Source organism: Mesoplodon mirus (assembly GCF_964341445.2).
Source record: "Mesoplodon mirus genome assembly, chromosome: 3".
Classification (NCBI taxonomy): domain Eukaryota; kingdom Metazoa; phylum Chordata; class Mammalia; order Artiodactyla; family Ziphiidae; genus Mesoplodon; species Mesoplodon mirus.
The window spans coordinates 148,570,980-148,594,104 of record NC_138978.1 but is presented as its reverse complement, the minus strand read 5'-3'; the positions used below and the strand labels follow the sequence as shown (position 1 = coordinate 148,594,104).

The window sequence follows — 23,125 nt, the reverse complement described above, 5'->3', positions numbered from 1 at the left end:
AAACTAGGTTTTAGATAGCAATGCATTTTTTCAAGCTTTGAGAAATCTCCAGGGAATCTTTATTGGTGATTCATTCCTCAGTAAATGTGAATTTTAAGTTTGCCCTTATAATAATTAAATAAAGAAAATAATAATTCATCAATAGAAAAGAGCAGTGTAGAAGTTTGATCTTGATTTAAATGTTTTGAAATTGGTATGAAAAATGAATTTGAAAATTTTCTTTTAGGAAAATCATGTCCAAATCCAGAAATAAAACATGGTGAAGTATATGCCCCAAACAATACCTTAGAGTTTGAATCAGAAGTTCACATTTCTTGTATTGAGGGGTAAGTAAGTTACTCCTTAGAGGAAATAAGTTAAATGTTATGAATTCCATTTTTCTTTGCTTCTCAGCTTAATCATTCCCTTAAAGTTGATTTCATTTTTCTTTCTAGGTCATAAGTTGCACTTGTAGCCAAACAACTCTTGGGCTTCTTATGGAGAATGAAATGATGTGTAATTAATAGAAAGGAATTTAAATTGAAGAAAAGCAAAATCATATACTTATTATATGTGGTAATAAGCCTATTGGAAGCATTGAAAATGTAGTAATCATGGTGACTTTATCCTTAACAACACAGTGCACCCTAGTAAAAATGGCCAGCTCTCAGAGTTGAAGGACGGCTCACAGAAATGACACCAACAGTGTAAGAGGGCTCCGTTTTCTCCACACCCTTTCCAGCATTTATCATTTGTAGACTTTTTAATAATGGCCATTCTGACTGGTGTGAGGTGATATCTCATTGTAGTTTTGATTTGCATTTCTCTAATAATTAGTTATGTTGAGCATCTTTTCATGTGCCTGTTGGCCATTTGTATGTCTTCTTTGGAGAAATGTCTACCTAGGTCTTTTGGCCATTTTTTTTTAAAAATAAATTTATTTATTTATTTATTTTTGGCTGTGTTGGGTCTTCGTTTCTGCGCAAGGGCTTTCTCCAGTTGTGGCAAGCGGGGGCCACTCTTCATCGCGTTGCGCGGGCCTCTCACTGTCGCGGCCTCTCTTGTTGAGGAGCACAGGCTCCAGACGTGCAGGCTCAGTAGTTGTGGCTCACAGGCCTAGTTGCTCCGCGGCATGTGGGATCTTCCCGGACCAGGGCTCGAACCCATGTCCCCTGCATTAGCAGGCAGATTCTCAACCACTGCGCCACCAGGGAAGCCCCTGCCCATTTTTTTATTATGTTGTTGTTGTTGTTGATACTAAGCTGGATGAGCTGTATGTATTGGAAATTAATCCCTTCTTGGTAGCATCATTTACAAATATTTTCTCCCAGTCTGTAGGTTTTCTTTTCATTTTGTTTATGGTTTCCTTTGCTGTGCAAAAGCTTTTAAGTTTAATTAGGTCCCAGTTTTTATTTTTGTTTTTATCTCCATTACTCTAGGAGACGTATCCAAAAAAAATATTGCTGCAATTTATGTCAAAGAGTGTTCTGCCTATGTTTTCCTCTGTATTATAATATACTGTCTTATATTTAGGTCTTTAATCCATTTTGAGTTTATTTTTGTATATGTTTGTATATGGTGTTAAAGAATGTTCTAATTTCATTCTTTTTACATATAGCTGTCCAGTTTTCCCAGCACCGCTTATTGACTGTCTTTTCTCCATTGTCTATTCTTGCCTCCTTCGTCATAGATTAATTGACCATCATTGTATGGGTTTATTTATGGGCTTTCTATCCTGCTCCATTGATTTATATGTCTGGCTTTTCTGCCAGTACCATACTGTTTTGATGACTGTTGCTTTATTGTATAGTCTGAAGTCAGGGAGCATGATTCCTCCTGCTCCGTTCTTCTTTCTCAAGAGTGTTTTGGCTAATAGGAGTCTTTTGTGTTTCCATACAAATTTAAAAATCTTTTGTTCTAGTTCTGTGAAAAATGCCACTATATTGAATCTGTAGATTGCCTTGGGTAGTATAGTCATTTTGACAATGCTGATTCTTCCAATCCAAGAACATGGGATATTCTGTCCATCTGTTTGTGTCATCTTCAGTTTCTTTCATCAGTGTCTTATAGTTTTCAGAGTACAGGTCTTTTGCCTCCTTAGGTAGGTTTATTTCTAGATATTTTATTCTTTTTGATGCAGTGGTAAATGGGATTGTTTCCTTAATTTCTGCTTCTCATCTTTTGTTGTTAGTGTATAGAAGTGCAACAGATTTCTGTTTATTAATTTTGTATTCATCAACTTTACCAGATTCATTGATGAGCTCTAATAGTTTCTGGTAGTGTCTTTAGGATTTTCTATGTATAACATCATGTCATCTGCAAACACTGACAGTTTTACTTCTTTTCCAGTTTGGATTCCTTTATTTCTTTTTCTTTTCTGCTCCCTGTGGCTAGGACTTCCAAAACTATGCTGAATAAAAGTGGTGAGAGTGGGCATCCTTGTACTGTTCCAGATCTTAGAGGAAATGCTTTCAACTTTTCACCATTGAGTATGATGTTAGCTGTGGGTTTGTCATATATGGCCTTTATTATATTGAGCTATGTTTCCTCTGTGCCTACTTTCTGAAGAGTTTTTATCATAAATGGATGTTGAATTTTATAAAAAGTTTTTTCTGCATCTGTTGAGAGGATCACATGGTTTTTATCCTTCAATTTGTTAATATGCTGTATCACATTGATTGATTTGTGAATACTGAAAAATCCTTGCCTCCCTGGGATAAATCCCACTGGATCATGATGTATGATCCTTTTAACGTATTTTTGGAATTGGTTTGCTAGTATTTTGCTGAGGATTTTTGCATCTATTTTCATCAGTGATATTGACCTGTAAATTTCTTTTTTGTGTGATATCTTTGGTTTTGGTATCAGGGTGATGGTGGCCTCAGAGAACAAGTTTGGAAGAGTTCTTTCCTCTGCAGTTTTTTGGAATAGTTTCAGAAGGATGGGTGTTACCTGTGTTTCCTTATTGATTTTCTGTCTGGATGATCTGTCCATTGATGTAAGTGGAGTGTTAAGGTCCCCTACTATCATTGTGCTACTGTCAATTTTTCCTTTATGGCTGTTAGCCCTTGCCTTATATGTTGAGGTGCTTCTATGTTGGGTGCATATATATTTACAATTGTTATAATCTTCTTCTTTGACTGATCCTTTGCTCATTATGTAGTGTCTTTGTCTCTTGTAACAGTCTTTATTAAAGTCCATTTTTGTCTGATATAAGTATTGCAACTCTGACTTTCTTTTGATTTCCGTCTGCATGGAATACTTTTTCCATTTCCTCACTATCAGTCTGTATGTGTCTCCAGATCTGAAGTGAGTCTCTTGTAGGCAGTGTATATATTGGTCTTGTTTTTGTAACAATTCAGCCAGTCTGTCTTTTGCTTGGAGCGTTTAGTCTATTTACATTTATGGTAATTATTGATAAGTATGTTCCTATTGCCATTTTGTTAATTGTTTCTTTGTTTTTGTAGGTCTTTTTCTTTCCCCTTTCTTCTTTCATTCTCTACTCTTGTAATGACTATCTTTAATGTTATGTTTGGATTCCTTTTTCTTTTTGTATGTATATCTATTATAGATTTTTGTTTTACAGTTACCATGAGGTTTTTGTATTGGAGTCTGTATTTATACATGCTTGTTTTAAGTTGCGGATCTCTTAATTTCAAATGCATTTTAGGTACCCTGCATTTGTACTCTCCTCCCCTCACAATTACTGTTTTTGATTTTTTATTTTACATCTAATTGTTTTGTGTATCCCTTAACTGCTTATTGTGGATACAAATGATTTTTACTATTTTCATCTTTTAACCTCCCTACTAGCTCTGTGTGTGGATGATTTCCTACCTTTCTTGTAAGTTTGCCTTTACCAGTGAGCTTTTCCATTTTATAATTTTCTTGTTTCTATTTGTGGCCTTTTCTTTTCCACCTAGAGAAGTTCTTTATCATTTGTTGTAAAGTTGGTTTGGTAATACTGAATTATTTTAGCTTTTGCTTGTCTGTAAAGCTGTTGATTTCTCCATGAAATCTGAATGGGAGCCTTGCTGGGTAGAGGATTCTTAGTTGTAAGTTTTTGTCTTTCATCACTTTAAGTATATCATGCCACTCCTTTCTGACCTGCAGAGTTTCTGCTGAAAAATCAGTTGATAGCCTTATGGGAGTTCTCTTGTATGTTACTTGTTGCTTTTAATATTCTCTCTTTATCTTTAATTTTCATCATTTTGATTACACTGTGTCATGGTGTATTCCTCTGTGGGTTAATCCTGTATGGGACTCTCTGCACTTCTGTACTTGGGTGACTATTTCCTTCCCCAGGTTAGGGAAGTTTTCAGCAATTATCTTTTCAAATATTTTCTCAGGTCCTTTCTCTCTCTCTCTTCTCCTTCTGGGACCCTGATAATGCAAATATTAGCATGCTTGATGTTGTCCCAGAAGTCACTTGAACTGTCCTCATTCCTTTTCATTCTTTTTTTGTTTGTTTTTTCTCTTCAGTGGCAGTGATTTCCACTACTCTGTCTTCCACCTCACTAATCAGTTCTTCCATCTCATTTACTCTACTATTGATACCTTCTAGGGTATTTTTCATTTCAGTTATTGTATTCTTTAATTCTGTTTGGTTGTTCTTTATACTTTCTAATTCTCTGTTAAAACCTTCTAATTTTTCATTCCGTGCATCCATTCTCTGCCCGAGTTCTTTGATCATCTTTACTATCATTACTCTGAACTCTTTCTTGGGTAGATTGCCTATCTCCATTTCACTTAGTTCTTCTGGGGTTTTATCTTGTTCCTTCATCTGAAACATATTCCTCTGTTGCTTCATTTTCTCTAAATTGCTATTTGTATTTTTATGTATGTGGTGGGTTGGTTACTTTTTTTTTTACCTTGGAGAAGTGACCCTCTGTAGGAGACATCCTATGCATCCCAGCAGTGCACTCCCCTCTCATCACCCAAGGGCCAGGGGCCAGCTGGTCCCAGGGTAGTATCTGGCCTGCGTTTGCAGACTTGGCTTGCAGGCTGCAGGACTGTAATTTTCTTGCTTCTGGTGTCTGCCCCCTAACCGTTGGAGCTGGGTTTTGGTCCTCTGGTGGGCAGGGCCACGTCTAGGGGTGTGTTTAGAGGTGGCTGTGGACTCAGGAAGTCTTTAAGCAGCCTGTCTGCTCATGGGTGGGAGTGTATCCCCTCCCAGTTTGTTGTTTGGCCTGAGATGTCCCAGCACTGGAGCCTACAGGCTGTTGGGTGGGGCCAGGTCTTGGTGCCAAAATATCAGCCTCTGGGAGAACTCACACAAATGAATCCCCTGATATATCTGCCACAATGTCTATATCCCCAGAGTGAGCCACAGCTACCCCCACTTCCCTAGGAGACCCTCCAAGATGAGTAGGTAGCTCTGGCCTAGGCTCCTATGAAGTTACTGCTTTTACCTTTGGTCCTTTGGTGTGTGTGAGATTTTTTTGTTCACCCTTTAAGAGTGAAATCTCTATTTTCCCCAATCCTGTGGAGCTCCTGAAATCAAGCCCCACTGGCCTTCAAAGCCAAATGCTCTGGGAGCTTCTCTTCCCAGTGCTGGACCCCTGGGCTGTAGGGCCTCACGTGGGGCTCACAACTCACTCCTGTGGGAGAATATCTGTAATATAATTATTCTCCAGTTTGTGGGGTGCCCACTGGGGTGTATGGGATTTGATTATATTGCAAGGCTGCCCCTCCTCCCAGTCTCCTTGTGGTTCCATCTTTATGTCTTTAGCTCTAGGGGATCTTTTCTAGTAGGTTTCAGTCTTTTTCAATGATGATTGCTCTATAGATTGTTGTGATTTTGGTGTTCTTGTGAGAGGAGGTGAGCTTAGGGTCCTTCTACTCTGCCATCTTAGCTACTCTATCTTTGTCTTTTGAAAGTTTGGTTATTATGTGACTTAGTGTTGATGTCTTTAAGTTCATTTTACCTGGGGGTTGTTGAGCTTCTTGGATGTTTATATTTGTGTCTGTCATCGAATTTGCAAAGTTGCTCACCATTTTTTTAAAAAATATTCTCTCTGCCCCTTTCTATCTCTCTTCTCCCTCTGAGATTCCCACACTGTGTAGGTTGATCCACTTGATGATATCACACAGATCCTTTAGGCTCTGCTCACTTTTCTTCACTCTTTTTCCTTTCTGTTCCTCAGACTCAGTAACCTCCACCATTCTATATTCATGTTCACTGATCCTTCTGCCACTCAAATTTGCCTTTAATCCCTCTGTTGAATTTTTAATACCAGGTATTGTACTTTTAAGCTCCATAATTTCTTTTTGGTTCCTTTTTAGGTTTTCTAGCTCCTTATGATACTTCCATTTTGTTCACACATCATTTTCTTGACTTTCTCCAAGTCTTCCTTTAGTTCTTTGAGTATCTTTAAGATATTTTTTTTTTTTTTTTTTTTTTTTTTGTTACGTGGGTCTCTCACTGTTGTGGCCTCTCCCCTTGCGGAGCACAGGCTCCGGATGCACAGGCTCAGTGGCCATGGCTCACGGGCCTAGCCGCTCCGTGGCATGTGGGATCTTCCCGGACCGGGGCACGAACCTGTGTCCCCTGCATCGGCAGGCGGACTCTCAACCACTGCGCCACCAGGGAAGCCCTCTTTAAGATATTTTGATGTCTTTATCTAATATATCTATCATCAGATATTTTTCAGGAACAGTTTCTGTTCATTTGTTTTTTTATTCTGAATGGACCACACTTTCCTGTTTCTTTGTATGTCTGGTGATTTTTTGTGGACTATTGGACATTAGAATCTAATAATGTGGTAACTCTGGAAATCAGATTCTCCCCTTTCCCTAGACATTGCAGTTTTTGTTATTGTTTTTGTTTATTGATCTTTTGTATCATGTTTCTGTGGCAGGGATCACCTGAGATGTAAACTGAAGGTCTTCTCAGGCTGTTTCTGTGTTTTTTCCCTGAACATGCACACTCACTTTCTAAAATTCCCCACATATGCAGTTGTTTTTGAATGTCCTAGTCTTTAGTGCCTGGCTTCTGAGATTGGAAACATGAAAAATGAAGGTAGAAGCAAATGTTGCTGGATCTTTAAATCCCATGTAAGTCACTTTAGCCAACAAGGAAAGGGCTTGCAAGAGCTGGCGAGGTGTGACAACAATGGCTACCACCACTTTCTGTGATCAGAAATAGAAGTCAGCAATCAGGGTACAGATCCTTGGTACTTGGAAGACAGTCTTTTTGGCTATTGTACCTCCTGTAACCTGTGTGTAAGCTGCTTCAGGCCACACACACAGTTGCCTGCCACACTGCTGAGGGTAGGGATAAGTTGCTGCTGTTTTCCTAAGAGCTGAAACTGACTGAAATTAATACAATTTACCTGTCTGAGTTTTCCTCTAGAACTTGCAAGCCTTCAACAGACTCCAGAATTCCAAAACAGTGACATCAGACAGATTCTGCCATTGCAGTTTTTGTCTAGTTATGGTGACAGATTCCTAGAGCTTCCAACTCTACCACCTTCCCAAAATCCTCTCCTAAAACACTAATATACAGAAAATGAGTACAGCTTAATGGAAAAATCAACTGGAACCTTGTACAAGCAGTTTCACTGATTATTTTTAAACTGATCAAGTAAAAATATTAGAACATCCTGTCAAAGATATAGAGAGCCTATTAGGCACTTTGAGAGGTACCAAAAACTTAAAGCATAGACTCTTCTCAAAAAAAAGTTGTAGCCTGGTTAGAAACACAATATATACTAACATAATATATTAAATCAAAATAGTAAATAAGAAGTGCCAAATACATACCATTATTTATGATCATTACAATGAGAATCCAGAAGGAGAAGAGAGTACTATGAATTTAAATCATCAGAGAAGATTCCATTAAGTAGTATTCCCAAGCTATTCCTGGAAAGATATTCTGATCTAAAGAATATTAAAAAGAACTAAAACTTACCTAGCACTCACTATGTGTCAGATGCTAACTAATTCTCAAAACAACCCCATGAAGTATGTACTATTATCTCTTTTACATAGATGAGGAAATTGAGCAAGAGGAACAATAAGAGACTTTCCAAAGCTTAAATAACAAGTCATTCATGGAGCTGGGACTTGAATCCAGGCAGGCAAGCTCTAGGGCCTGATCTCTCTGCTCAGTCCTTGCTGAGCAGAATGGTGTGAGCAAAAGCATAGAAGTGAATGTGTGATGCATTTGCCAGAGATGGTGAAGAGGCCACACTGACAGGCATGATAGTAATTTAGACATTTTGCTGTTGGACAGTGTGTGTCCACATGCAGAAACTCTATTTGATTAAAATCGCAGATTTGGTTAGCACTTTCATTATATCATGTCATTTAAGAAACTTCTCCCTCAAACTACTGTAGTACAGAAAAACAACCATATAAAAATTTTCAGTATCATGTGCTGTTAAAGAAACAGTAACCTTTTCTTTTTTCATTTAGTTATTACTTAAGAGGAAAAAAAATTCTCACTTGTAACCTTATTGGAAATAATGTGCATTGGAGTGATAAGATACCACATTGTGAAAGTAAGTAAATTCTCACTTTAGAATTTAGATTAGGAATTTTCAAACTTTTTGGCTTCAGGACCTGTTTATGCTGTTAAATCAGCAACAATTCCAAAGAGCTTTTCTTTATGTGGGTTATGTCTATTGGTATTCATTATTTTGGAATTAAAACAAAAGTTTTTAAAATAGTTAATTATTAAATCATTTTTAGGAACAGTAAAGTCAATACATGTTAATATATACAACATATTTTTATGAAAAAATTAAAAATTTCCAAAACCAACAGTGGGAATAGTGGCATTGTTTTACATTTTTGCAAATCTCTTCAATATCTGGCTTAAAGGAAGACATCTGGATTCAGTCTGTGGCAAAATTACCCAATTTGTAGATTCTGGAAAATTTCACCATAAACTTACAAGGATGACAGTGAAATAAGACCATATCTTGGTATTATTGTGAACCATGGATGTAGTGAATGGATATGTTTATAAATTATAAATATGCATTTCTAAGCTAGCAGTGAATTTTATTTTTAATCACAAGCATATTTTCTCATTAAATTTCCATCTTTTATGATGATTAGAGCAAAACTTAGCATGTTCTTATAGATAAATATAGGTATTTCATATAGGTACTTTATATAGGTATTTAAGACAATGAGTTTGGCTCTTTAAAGTTTATTTGTACATGATTTGAATTTGGGATAATACATTTTCTCATGGAAACTCTCCTCTAAATGGATAAAGGATTCACAACTAACTTCTAGAAATCATGTTAAAGAACTTATTGAAGGTAGTTCATAGGACTTTTCTGATGCTGTCTTACTCTTTCACCTTCCCTTTACCTTTATTTTCTCTTTTTACCCCTTTTTAAGAGATTTTTTGTGGACGACCTCCAAAAATAAAACATGGAAAACACACCAATAGCTACAGGAATATATTTGAATATAATGAATTAGTAACTTACAGTTGTAATCCTTCAAATGGATCAGATGAATATTCACTTGTTGGAAAGAGCCAGCTTATTTGTTCTGGACCTGGCAAATGGAGTAGTGCTGCTCCTCTGTGTAAAGGTAATAATGTTTCCATTTGTTTCCTTCTTCATTTGTAAATACTGTGTAAATAGTTTTACCTATAAGTGAAACAGTCATACATGTTTCTTCCTCTGGTTAAATTGACTTCTAATTTAATTTAGGCAAATCGAAGAGAAAATAGTTCTAGTTGTGGGGTTTCCCACCCCTCACCCCAGATGTTCTTGACATTACAGTTTACACATTGTGAACTAATTGTGTGTGTGTGTGTGTGTGTGTGTGTATTAGGATTTTTTTGCATGAAAGAACTAAAAAACTCAACACACCCTGCCTCAAAAATAAAGATTTTTTTCTTATATTGCAAGATGTCTGAGAGTTCTGGCTACAAATAATGGTAGAGAAAATTTTAAAAAGCTAAGCTTCTCATTGATAAGAATGATAAACTCTGAACAACAACAACAAAAAATATATATATATACATATACATATATATATATATATATATATTTTTTTTTTTTTTTTTTTTTTTTTTTGCAGTATGCGGGCCTCTCACTGTTGTGGCCTCTCCCGTTGCAGAGCACAGGCTCCGGACGTGCAGCCTCAGCAGCCATGGCTCAAGGGCCCAGCTGCTCTGCGGCATGTGGGATCTTCCCGGACCGGGGCACGAACCTTTGTCGCCTGCATCGGCAGGCGGACTCCCAACCACTGCGCCACCAGGGAAGCCCCTAAAATATATTTTTAAAACAATATTTAAGGCACTAGAGAGTGACATAAAGCAAGGACATGCTAGAGGGGATTTGATTCTTGGAAGAAAACCACTGAATAACAGGATAATATTTACTCTTTTCAAGTGCACATGGGACATTCTCTAAGGTAGCTCATATTCTAGGCAATAAGATTATTTTTAACACATTCCAAAGAACTGAAATCATTAAGTGCATTGTCTGTTCACAATGGAATAAACATAGAAATTAAAACAGGGCTAATCTAGAAAATTCGCAAATACTTGAAAATTATGAAAGGCACTCCTTACTAACCCTTGAGTCAAAGATGAAGTAACAAGGGAAGTTAGAAAATGTTTTGAATTGAGTAAAAGTGAAAAACACAATACATCAAAATATCAAAATTTGTGTGATACAACAAAAGCATTGCTTAAAGGGAAATTTATAGCATGAAATACTTGTGTTAGAAAAAAATAAAAGTCTCAAATCAACAATCTAAGCTTCCGCCTTAAAAAACTAAAAAAAAGAAGAGTAAACTCAAAATAAGGAGACATAAGATGATCATAAAGATAGAAATCAATGAAATTGTGAAGAGAAAATAATAGAGAAAATCAATGAAACAAACCTCTGGTTCTTGGAGAAGATCAATAAAATAGATAAAGCTATAACTAGGCTGACAAGAAAGAAAAATATATTTAATAAGTCAGACAGAGAAAGACAAATACTGTATGATATCATTTATATGTGGAATCTAAAAAAAACAACAAACTAGTAAATATAACAGAAAAGAAGCAGACTCACAGATACAGAGAACAAACTAGTGGTCACCAGTGAGGAGGGACAATATAGGGGTGTGGACGTGGAAGGTACAAACTATTGGGTATAAGATAGGCTACAAGGATGTATTACACAACATGAGGAATATAGCCAATATTTTGTAATAACTGTAAATGGAATGTAACCTTTAAAAGTTGTATTAGGGGCTTCCCTGGTGGAGCAGTGGTTGAGAATCTGCCTGCTAATGCAGGGGACATGGGTTCGAGCCCTGGTCTGGGAGGATTCACACATGCCATGGAGCAACTAGGCCCGTGAGCCACAACTACTGAGCCTGTGCATCTGGAGCCTGTGCTCCTCAACAAGAGAGGCCGCAATAGTGAGAGGCCTGCACACCGCGATGAAGAGTGGCCCCTGCTTGCCACAACTAGAGAGAGCCCTTGCACAGAAACGAAGACCCAACACAGCAAAAATAAATTAATTAGTTAATAAACTCCTACCCCCAACATCTTCTTAAAAAAAAAAAAGTTGTATTAAAATAATAAATTTTTCAGCGCTTCCCTGGTGGCGCAGTGGTTGAGAGTCTGCCTGCCAATGCAGGGGACACGGGTTCGTGCCCTGGTCCGGGAGGATCCCACATGCCACAGAGTGGCTGGGACCATGAGCCATGGCCACTGGGCCTGTGTGTCCGGAGCCTATGCTCCACAACAGTGAGAGGCCCGCGTACCGCAAAAAAATAAATAAAATAAAATAATTTTTTTAAAAAGAATGAAAAAGAGGACAACACTATTCTGCAGACATTTAAATGGATAGTTAAAAGATATTACAATGATGATAGTTGTAATATTACATCTTTATGCCTATAAATTTGACAACTGAAATAAAATTGACAAATTCCTTGAAAGACAAAAAAATACCAAAATATCTTCACACGAGTATATAGGTAACCTAAATAGTCTTATACCTATTAAGGAAATATAATTTGTAGTTAAAAACCTTCCTAGAGTGAGAACTGAGGCCCAGATGGCCTCCTTGGGGAATTAATTCTACCACACATTGCAGGAATAAATAATAGCACCTCTACACAAACTGTTCAAGAAATATAAGAGGAGGAAATGCTTCTCAACTCACTTCATGGGGACATTACCTGATACTAAAACCAGACAAAAACATTGAAAGAAAATTGTAAACAATATCCTTATTGAATATAGAACTTTTCAACAAAATATCAACAAATGAAATTCTGCTATACGTCTACGTCTCTATTCCTGCCCTACAAATAGGTTCATCTGTACCATTTTTCTAGATTCCACATATATGTGTTAATATACGATATTTGTTTTTCTCTTTCTGGCTCACTTCACTCTGTATAACAGACTCTAGGTCCATCCACATCTCTACAAATGACCCAATTTCGTTCCTTTTCATTGTACTGCAGAAACTAACACAACATTGTAAAGCAGTTTTACTCCAATTAAAAAAAAAAAAGAAAAAAATCCTGCTATATATAAAAATAAGAATACATCATAGCCAAGTAAGATTTATTCCATAAATGCAAGATTGGTTCAGATTTTAAAATTAATCAGTGTTATTTACCATATCAAAAGACTATAATGAAAAAATATATGATCATCTTAATAGATGTAAAAAAAAAGCAATTGACAGAATTCATCATCTTTTTATGGTAAAACTTAGCAAACTAGGAACAGAATGGAACTAACTATATCAACCTGATAAAAGGCACATACAAAAATCGCACAACTAACATTATGATTAATAGTAAAAATCTACTTTCTTTCTCCCCAAGGTAGGAAGAAAGGAAGTATGTCTACGTTCATCACTCTATTCAGCATTGTACTGAAGGTCCCACTCACTGCAATAAGGCAAGCGAAAGAAATAAGCATACATACATTGGAATGAAAGAAATAAAATAGTCAGTATTCATTTATAACATGATTGTCTATGTAGAAAATTCCAAAGACTGATGTTTTAGCAAGGTTGCAAAATATAAGATCAACATACAGAAATCAATCGTATGTCTACATACTAGCAATAAATCATTACTGAAAGTTTTATTTACAACAACTATTTGCAAATCCAAAACACAAAATACTTGCATATAAATCTAACATATATGAAAGATTTAAATGGTATAAACCACTAAACACTAATAAAGGAAATTAAAGACCTTAATAAATAAAGGGTTATACATTGGCCGTGAAATGGAAGACTCAAAATAATAAAGGTGTAAATTCATTATAATTGATCTATAAATTCAACATAATCCCAATAGAAACCCCAGTAAAACTTTTTGTATAAATTGACAAACTGATTCTGAAATTTATATGGAAAGACAAAAGAGCTAGAATAGTTAAGCAGTTTTTGAAAATGAACTGGAGGGTGTACTCTACCTGATGTCAAGACTTAGTATAAAGCCTACTATAAGGCATATAAGCAAGACAGTTTGGTAGTGGTGAAAGGATAGGTATATAGAGCAATAAACAAAATAGTGAGTCCAGGATTAGACCCTTGTAAATATGTCCAGTTGATTTTCACAGGTATACAGTCAATTCAGTGGAGAACAATTTTTTCAACAAATGGTACCAGCACAATTGAACACCCATATGGTAAAAAAAAAAAAAAAAAAAAAAAAAGAACCTCAGCCCATGTTAGCACCATATGCAAACATTTATTCAAAATGAAGCATAGACATACATGTGAAACCTACAACTACAACACTTTTACAAGAAAACAGAAAATATTTGTGACCTAGCCAAAGATTTCTCTAATACAACCCATAAAGCATGATGCTTTAAAGAAAAAAATAATAAATTGGATACTCCAAACTCAAAATTTCTGGACTGCATAAGATATTATTAAGAGAACAACAACAAAAAGCAATAGATAGGAAGAAAATATTTTCAAAGTACGTATCTAATAATTAACTTGTATCTATGATATAGGAAGAACCCTCAAAACACAATAATAAGAAAACAATTTTTTTAAATGAGCAAAAATTAGTAATAGACATATTTCACCAAACGTGATATGTAGATGGCAAAAAGTACATGAAAAGTTGCTCAATATTATTAGTAATTACAGGAATGTAATTTAAAATCACAATGATATACCACTAACCAACTATTAGAATGGCTGAAATTAAAAACAAAAATGTGGCAATGCAAGCAGTCAAATATACATGTAGTTGAAGTTTCAGAAAGAGAGGAGAGAAAGGAATACAGAAAATTATTTGAATAAACACGGGCCAAAATATTTCAAATTTGATCCAAAACTATAACCCTACAGGTACAAGAAATTCAGTGACCCTAGCAGGATAAGTAAAAATTTTAATTTTACCAAGAAACCCCCACCAAACTAAATACATCATGGTAAAACTACTGAAAACAAAAAATAAAAGGGAGCCAGAGAAAAAAGGTATTATATTGAGGACACACCCACCCACCCCCATCCCCCCATTACCCACATTAAGAATGACAGCTGATGTCTCTTAAGGAACTGTGGAAATGAGAAGACAATAATCTCTGCTAATGTGCTGAAAGAAAAATAAAACACTTAACCTAGAATTCACTGTCAAGGAGAAATCTTCCAAAACTGAAGGTGAAATAAATAAAAAACAGATTCAGATAAACAAAAATTTGGAGAATTTGTCATCAGCCAACCTGAACACACGAATTGATAAAGAAGTTCTGGCTGAACAGAAATGATGTGATACTTGATGGAAATTCAGATCCACAGGAAAGGAGGAAGAACACTATTCTGGTTTAAAAGGCTGTATATTATCTGGCCCTTATCTATTGCTCAGATTTAATCTCATAAGATATCCTCTTGAACTCTCTGCTCAGCCCAGTGTTTTTCAGTTTGTTTGTTTTTTTCAGAATTCTGCAAAACACATTCATAGATATTGAAGTCAATCTAGAGGGTCACGACCTGTATTTTACTTTGAAGAAGTAGAGTAGAATGGGAAACACCAGAGTACACTGGTGTGAGGGCTGAGCATTTTGCCTGGCTAGCTTCTTTTCAACTTTTAAAATCGAACTCAAATATTACCTTCTCAAAAAAGTCTTTGCTTTTAAAAGAGCAGGTTACTGTAATTAGTGTCAGCATGACCTTAAAAAAAGTCCTAGCGCTAAAGAGTATCAAAAGTATCAAAAGTTTTGAACTTGCCCTGAATTTTGTATCTGGTAGTCACACCTTCTCAAAACTTGTCATTAATGGAAAAAAATGTAGGAAAGCCAATAAAGTATAATGACAGTCTGTTCTAGGTGGAAAAACGTTATTAAGTTTCTCTAAATCCATCTGCCTGAAATTCAAATGCACAAATAAAGTCTTTTTTTTTTTCAATTAACATCTTGCCTTTCATTCCTCAGCTTTTTCTTCCCACTGGAAATTACTACTTTGCACTAGTTTTTCTGGTCCTGTGTGAAAGCAGCTTTTTATTAATTCTGGAATTTCTCCAATTTTCAGTGGTCAAATGTGAACGTCCAGTACTCAAACATGGAATAATGGTATCAGGAAGTAGAGAAAAATTTTCCTACCAAGCAAAGGTGATATTTGAATGCCTCCAGGGTTTTTACCTTAATGGCAGCAACCTAGTGTTCTGTGGTGGTAATAATACTTGGGAGCCTGAGATGCCAAAGTGTATTAAAGGTACAAATGTTGTCTTTTTCCTTTTTTTAAATTTTGTCTTTTAGTTTTTATTTCTTTGACATTGACAAGAATAATTGAAAAAATAAATCTTTGTATTTAACTCTGTCTTGTATCCATTTCCATGAGAGATGTATGACAGAACTTACATAGAATTCTGCTGTTGTGATTTTGTATGTTTTTATACAGTCTTAGCACATTCTGTTAGCAAAAAACACAGGTATATTAATGTCTCTTGTTTGGTATTTTTATGTATAAAAATAGATGGGAATGATTTTTCAGAGTAAATTGAAGCATGGGAATTTTTACCTATATAAGTCAAGAATGAGAGGCATAATTCATATAAATGATATGAAAGTAGTAATCCAATGTGGTTTGTTCTTCAGTGCTGATTCCTCTCAATACAAAACTCCCAATTTTGAGCCATTCAGATTTAGTAACTTCCTGCTTATATTTTACAAAAAAATCCTTTAAATTCATGTGATTTACACTCATTCATCATTTTTAGTAATGAAAAGAGGAAGAATATATTTACAGCCATTTTAGTTGTTATGCTTAGTGATTCTAAAAGTATTTGCCATAGTCCACAGATATCAACAGATGTGTGAACTTGGACAAGTTACATGAACTTTAAATATATTTACTTACATGTATGAGTTAATGCCTTCCTCACTGGGTGATAGCAAAGTCAAAATGGGATCCATTTAAAGCACTTAGCACAGTGCCTGGCATCTAGAAAGCTCTTAGGTAGCTTGTATGACTTACAGCATCACCTTTACAGGGTATCTTCCAGGTCCAGGACTATGTTTCATTTTCCAGACTGCAACCAGTTTGGTTCTTTTTATACTGGGAAATTTCTGCTGTCACCAGAATAAGACCAGTATTTCTACCACTCCCCACCTCATACAAATATCATTTGTCTCTTTACTGGGCATTTTTATTTGGCAACAGAAAGTAAATTTCATAACAACAGAAAGGCAGGAGAAATCCTTACTTATTGAAATGAAATGGAGGATTTCTGGCAGGGACTACTAATTAGCTGCTCTGCTTAAGACTTGAGAGACTATTTTGATATGGTAGAAGGAATTATCTTCCTGATTTCAGGGCTGCTTTCTCTGGCTTCTTCCTTTTAGTTGCAGCAGAAGCAAGAGACAAGAGGAAGAGAGGGAAGAGCATTAACCTGGGCAGACTGCATTCAGGGTCCCAGTGTGGCTCTGCTCACTCAAGTAACATCATTTCTGTGGGTTCTAGTTTCCTGTTGTCTAATGACTCAAACTAAAGTCAATTACTGGCATCTAATTTGTTTGTTTCCTATTGCCCTGATATTTTGAAGGATTGAGGGGGATTATTCATGTTAACATGGTAATTAGAACACCTTATATAATTCCTATAAACCTGGTACCCAGTAACCTCCTTCAGTACCTTGGTGAGTGCTGTGAAGTTTTGTGGGAAAAGAGATGTTTTTTTGGTGGATGATATATAAAGATTGCATATGAAATTTATATTCATTGACCCATCCATGTCCTAGTGGGCCTATACACTGTGGTATACTATATTTGTTGATATGCTCTTTTGAAAGTTGACCATAAACATTTCATAAGGACTTATAAAACACTGATACAGTTTAGTGTTTGAAGAAGATGTGAATTGTTTGTGAGAAAAAGCCTATGAAGAGAAGAAGCTACAATGATCTTTTTTTTTAAATAAAAAGTCAACTCTCCTTATGGGATTGTCAATCATTTTTTATCATCAGTTAGAGAAAGACTATACTAAAAGGATCAGTAGCAATATATAATGGTGTTAAGTCAGACCTAAATGTGCTAATATGAAAAAATGTCCAAGAAATCCTTAGTGAAAAAGAAAAAAATTATGGAATATACTACTTGGATCTTTTAAAAGAATACATAAATGTTATGATTTATAATTAGTTAACTACTAGGATTTTCATTATAAAATACAAAGTTGTAGTGAACATTTTATATACACATCCTTATGCACTTGTACAAATATATATTTAGGTTAAACCCAGGAGTAGAATTGCAAAGTTCTGAGTGTATGTGTATATTTTGAGAAATAATCTTTAAAAAAAATTAAAAACCAAAATTAAATTCATAATTTTGTATTGACAAGGATGGTGAATTGAGTCAAATTTATTTTTCCAGGTTACAAGCCTACTCATCCAACCAAGACTCCACTTTCAAAATATCCAGGTTCAGTAACTCTTTATCCTACTTATAGTTAAGAAATTTATAAAGTGATGGGTGTAAAATCATGTCTTATTTTAATTTGCATTTCTTTAATTATCAGTGAGGCTTAACTTTTTCTGTCTACATTTATTTATTCATATTCTTTGTTCATTTTTCTATTAGGTTTCTAAAACTTTTTTGTTGCTGTTGATTTGAACTTACTATAAATTAAAGCCCTTTTAATGTGAAGTGAACTTTTTTCCTAGGGTTGTTATTTTTTTTCCTTTTTTTTTTTTTGCTTTATTTTCACCAGTCAGTTTTCTTTTAGGATTTTATACTGTACTATTAGATATGGGTTGCTTTTTATAACTTTTTATTACCTGAGTATATTTTTATACATGAATATATTTTTGTAAATTTTCAAACATTACAGAAGTATACAGAGTAAAAGATTAGTTCTCCCTTCCTAGCCTATTACCTTAGTTAATCACTGTTAGGGTGTCTTTGTATCTATTTCTGTACATCAAAATCCTTATATATGTAGCTATACATTTAATTTGGTGTTTATTTTCTTAAACAAAAATGGCATAATACTGTTCATATTTTTTTGAAACTAGCATTTTTCCACTTAATGTCTTATATTGGGATTGTATTTTGATTTATTCTCATCCTTTTAAATGATGACTTTAATATATGCCATCATATTTTATTTAACTATTCTCCTATTGGTGGTCATTTATATGTACAAAACATTTACATTAATAGGTAGCTGGATATATCGAATTTTCCCTAATGGCTATGAGTGTTGTATCTTTCTTATAAAAGTTTTAGGACTTCCTCAAGCTGAAATTATATAAACATTTCAACCATGCATCCTAATTGCATTCTTTGGATTTAAATCTTTGGTACATCTGAAATTCATTATGGTATGTGGAATGAGATTGGGTCCCTCTTCACTCCACCCACCCCCATCCAATGGCAAAGTAGCACCATTTGTTGAATAACTTGTCTTCTCTCCAAGTGTTTTGAGGTGCCACTTTTTATCATCCATTAAATCCATAGGTGTTTTAGTCTACTATCTGTTCCCTTGAACTCTGTCCATATCTGTGCCAACACCAAGTTGTTGTTTTTCACTCTAGTACTATAATATGTTTTAATGTCTGGCAGAACGCTTACTGTAATTTTTCCAGATCAACATTTATTTAATTTTTCTTACCATTTCATCCAATTCAGTAGCATTATATACATTCACATTGTTGTGTAACCATCACTACTATCTATCTCTAACACTTTTTCATCATCTCAAACTAAAACTTTATACCCATTAAGCAGTAATGCTCCTTTCTCCTTCCTCTCACATTCAATAACCTCTTTCTACTTTCTGTCTCTGAATTTAACTTACCTACATACCTCATTTAAGTGGTACTTTACATTTGTCCCTTTGTGTCTGGGTTATTCCACTTAGCATAATGTCTTCAAAGTTCATCCACCTTTTATCAGAACTTTATTCCTTTTTATGGCTGAAAATATTCCAGTGTTTGTATATACCACATTTTATTTATTCATTCATCTGTCAATAGATACTGGGTTGTTTTCACCTTTTGACATTCTAAACAATGCTTTTCAGAATATTGGCATTCAAGTATCTCTTTGAGTCCCTCTTTAGAAATTTTTTTGGGGGTATATACCTTGGAGTGGAATTGTTGTGTTATATATTAATTCTTGTTTAATTTTTGGAGGAACATCCATACTGTTTTCCATTTTTAAAAAGTTTTTAAATGGCAGCACCATTTTCATTCCCACAAGTGATGTACAAAGTTTCTAATTCCTCAAAATCTTTGCCAACACATGTTAATTTCTGTTTTTTATATAATAACCATCATAATCTATGTTAGTTAATAGGTGTGAAGTAGTATCTCATTGTGGCTTTTATTTCCCTAACGATTAGTGATATGGTGAGCAGCTTTTCATGTGCTTCTTGACCATTTGCATATCTTCTTTGGAGAAATGTCTATTTAAGTCCCTTTCCCATTTGTAAAATGGCTTTTTGTTGTTGTTATTGAGTTTTAGGAATTCGTAATATATTTCGGATATCAATACCTTATCAGATGTATGATTTACAGATGTTTCTGCCCATTCTGTGAGTTGGTTTTTACTCTGTTGATAGTGTCCTTTGATGCACAAAAGTTTTAAATTTTGATGTAGTCCAATATATCTATTTTTTCTTTTGTTGCCTATGCTTTTGGTGTCACATCTAAGAAGTCATTGCCAGTTCAACATCATGAAATTTGTCCTCTATGTTTTCTTCTAAGAGTTTTATAGTTTTAAGTCTTTTGTTTTTGATCCATTTTGAATTAATTTTTGTATATGGTGTAAGATAAGTGTCAAATTTCATTCTTTGCATGTGTATATCCAGTTTTCCAAAAATCATTGTTGAAAAGACTGCCCTTTCCCCATTGAATGCTCTTAGCACCCTTGTGAACAATCATTTGACCATATAAGCAAGGGTTTATTTCTGGGCCCTATATTCTATACCATTGGTCTGTATGTCTGTCTCTATGCCAGTATCATTCTGTTGTATTATTGTAGCTTTTTAGTAAGTTTTGAAATCAGGAAGTATGAGCCCTTTCAACATTGCTCTTCTTTTTCAAGATTGTCTTGGCTGTTGCTAGTCCCTTGAGATTCCATATAAATTATAGGTTGTATTTTTCTTTTTCTGCAAAATGCATTTTCAAGATGGTGATAGAGAGTGCATTTAATCTGTAAATTGTTTTATGTAGTATTAACATCTTAACAATATTAAGTCTTCCTGTCCATGACCACAGGATGTCTTTCCGTTTATTTATGTCTTCTTCACTTTCTTTCAGCAATTTTTATAGTTTTCAATGTACAAGCCTTTCATCTCCTTGGTTAAGTTTATTTGAGTATTTTATTCTTTTTAATGCTATTGTAAATGGAATTGTTTGCTTAATTTCATTTTTGGATTGTTCATTGTTAATGTATAGAAACACAACTGATTTTTGTGTGTTCATTTTGTATCCTTCAACTTTGCTGAATTTATGTATTAGTTCTAACAGTTGTGTATGTGTTTGTGTGTACATGTGTGATCTTTATAGAGCTTTCTATGTAAAAAATCATGTCATCTATAAAGAGGGATATTTTATTTCTTCTTTCCCATCTGGATATTTTTAACTTCTTTTTTACGTAATGATTCTGACCCAAACTTCCAATGTTACATTGAATTGAAGTGGCAAATGCAGGAATTCTGTGTTGTTCCTGATCGTAAGGGAAAAAAAATTTAGTATTTCAACATTGAGTATGATGTTAGTCACGAATATTTTATAAATGGCCTGTATAATGTTGAAGAGTCTTTCTACTCCAGAGCAACTTCTAAATCATTTTTAAGCCCTCCTCTATCTTTTAAGTAGAATCATATTGAATTCAAGCCTAATTTTTTGGAATACACTAATGATAAATTTGCTTGCTATACTGTAGAATTAGTCACAAGGAATATCAGTGGACAGGAAGAAGGATGTTGATGGCATTGAATATAAATTTATAATATTTTATGATGCAACTTTTAATGAGAAACATGAATATAATTTATAAGGAAAATTAAATTATAATTATGAATTATAAAAAGGCACAAGACCAAAACCAATGAATTTATAGATCTTTAAGATTTATTTAGTCTTTGATTTTACCTATTTCCATTTTTTTCCTAGGATATCCCAATGCCAGTGATGAAATACTATCACTTGATGACTTTGAGGATTTAGGTATTATTTCATTATTAATAACCCTGTACTATGAGACCTTAGAGTTCTACATGGAAATATCATGTTCCAATCATTTGTAGGTAGGGAAGAAACAATGTGTCACAAATAATTAGTAATAATTGACATTTATAATTATTTTATTAGTGCAGGTACCATGACAAATGTAAGTGGTAGTATATACAGACACATGTAGATAATTTTCTCTAATCTAGTAAATTCTAACAGTACTAGTAACCTATACAAAATAACCTGGTGTGGTAGCTAAAGTACAAAACAATGAAAAATGAGGCTCCTGTTAAGAGTTTCACAAGGTGGATCCTGTACCTGGAATCTGTTTAAAAGTTTTCTGTGATCAAAATGACTTGGATGCAGTAGCAGACATGCTAAAACTAGATTGATAAACATTTTTGCTGTAGTTTTTAGATGATCTGATCAAAATTAAAATACAGCTGCTATCTAGGACCCATAGATGCTTAATATCTTCAAAACTGTTTTCATTTTTTCTCAGATGCAGGAATCATTGCTCTGATTATTTTTACTGCAAGTAAGTATCTCAAACTTCGATACCACTTAAATGAAAATGTAATATGAAGATGAGATGCACATTATTTTTTCAATGACTTTTCCGTTTCTGTAGTTTTTATAGGTTGAAATTGAGTAGAACAGTCTAAAAAAACCTGACCTTTTCTGTGATATACTACCTTGTGTTGGTGATTGTATATTCTTTTATATTCTACATATCCACTTAGTAACAAACCCTAAGTGATACACGTTTTTTCAAAATTATTAGTCATATGAGTTTATTTCCCAAATATGCTTTTGGTAATTTTCTAAATTAAGCAAAGACTCTGACTTATTGTGGACTGTTTAAGTGATTCCAGGGGATTGGATTTAGATACTGAAGGGTTGAGATGGCAAATAAATGTTATGGGCTTAAATAAAATAACATTTTCTAACCGCAGAAATGTAACCAATGTTTATTTCTTCTGCTTCGTTTGGAATCTTGGTGATTAGTTTTCAGAGTCACATGTCATTTGTTTCCTGTTTTCTTGTAGTTGTTGCTGTTGTAGTATTTTGTACCTGGTTGTACAGAAGTCTTCACAGTGAGAAGAAAGAGGAGAAGGATATGAAAGAGAAGGAAGAAAAGGAGGAAAAGGAGAAAAAGGAAAACAAGAAGAAGGAAAGGAGAAGGAGAAGAAAGAAGAGATGAAAGGGTAAATCAAAGCATGTTTCCTCTAACTTATTCTAAACTTTGTACTTTTGACATACTTTTGTGCAGTTTTTTTTGTCCTCTGTATTGCGTACTGTGTTTTTCTAAAATGTGCCTGCATGAGTGTGCTGTCTGAATTGCATTTCATTACTAAAAATGTTTTTAGCTGCTTCTAATATCACTGCAACAGGAACAATTGGTGCAGAATTTCATCAGTTATTATGACTGTAGGAAAAATTTCTGTGGGATTTGAGGTTTAAGTTCTGCAGCAAATCATGGACTGTTAGAGGATTT

At 34.5% G+C, this 23,125-nt stretch overlaps 1 protein-coding gene across 1 annotated transcript in view; it reads left to right on the top strand.

The window, feature by feature from the left end:
• LOC309799289 (membrane cofactor protein-like) overlaps window positions 1-22,831 on the top strand; it is a gene marked incomplete at both ends in the record, with an annotated part of 31,224 nt that extends 8,393 nt beyond the window's left edge. The window contains 8 exons of the mRNA XM_082612241.1: window positions 227-326; window positions 8,401-8,486; window positions 9,340-9,537; window positions 15,477-15,659; window positions 17,819-17,866; window positions 21,568-21,621; window positions 22,130-22,165; window positions 22,677-22,831. Of these exons, the coding sequence (XP_082468367.1) occupies window positions 227-326; window positions 8,401-8,486; window positions 9,340-9,537; window positions 15,477-15,659; window positions 17,819-17,866; window positions 21,568-21,621; window positions 22,130-22,165; window positions 22,677-22,831 (860 nt within the window). The remainder of the gene's footprint in view (window positions 1-226; window positions 327-8,400; window positions 8,487-9,339; window positions 9,538-15,476; window positions 15,660-17,818; window positions 17,867-21,567; window positions 21,622-22,129; window positions 22,166-22,676) is intronic.
• Window positions 22,832-23,125: the final 294 nt, after the last annotated feature.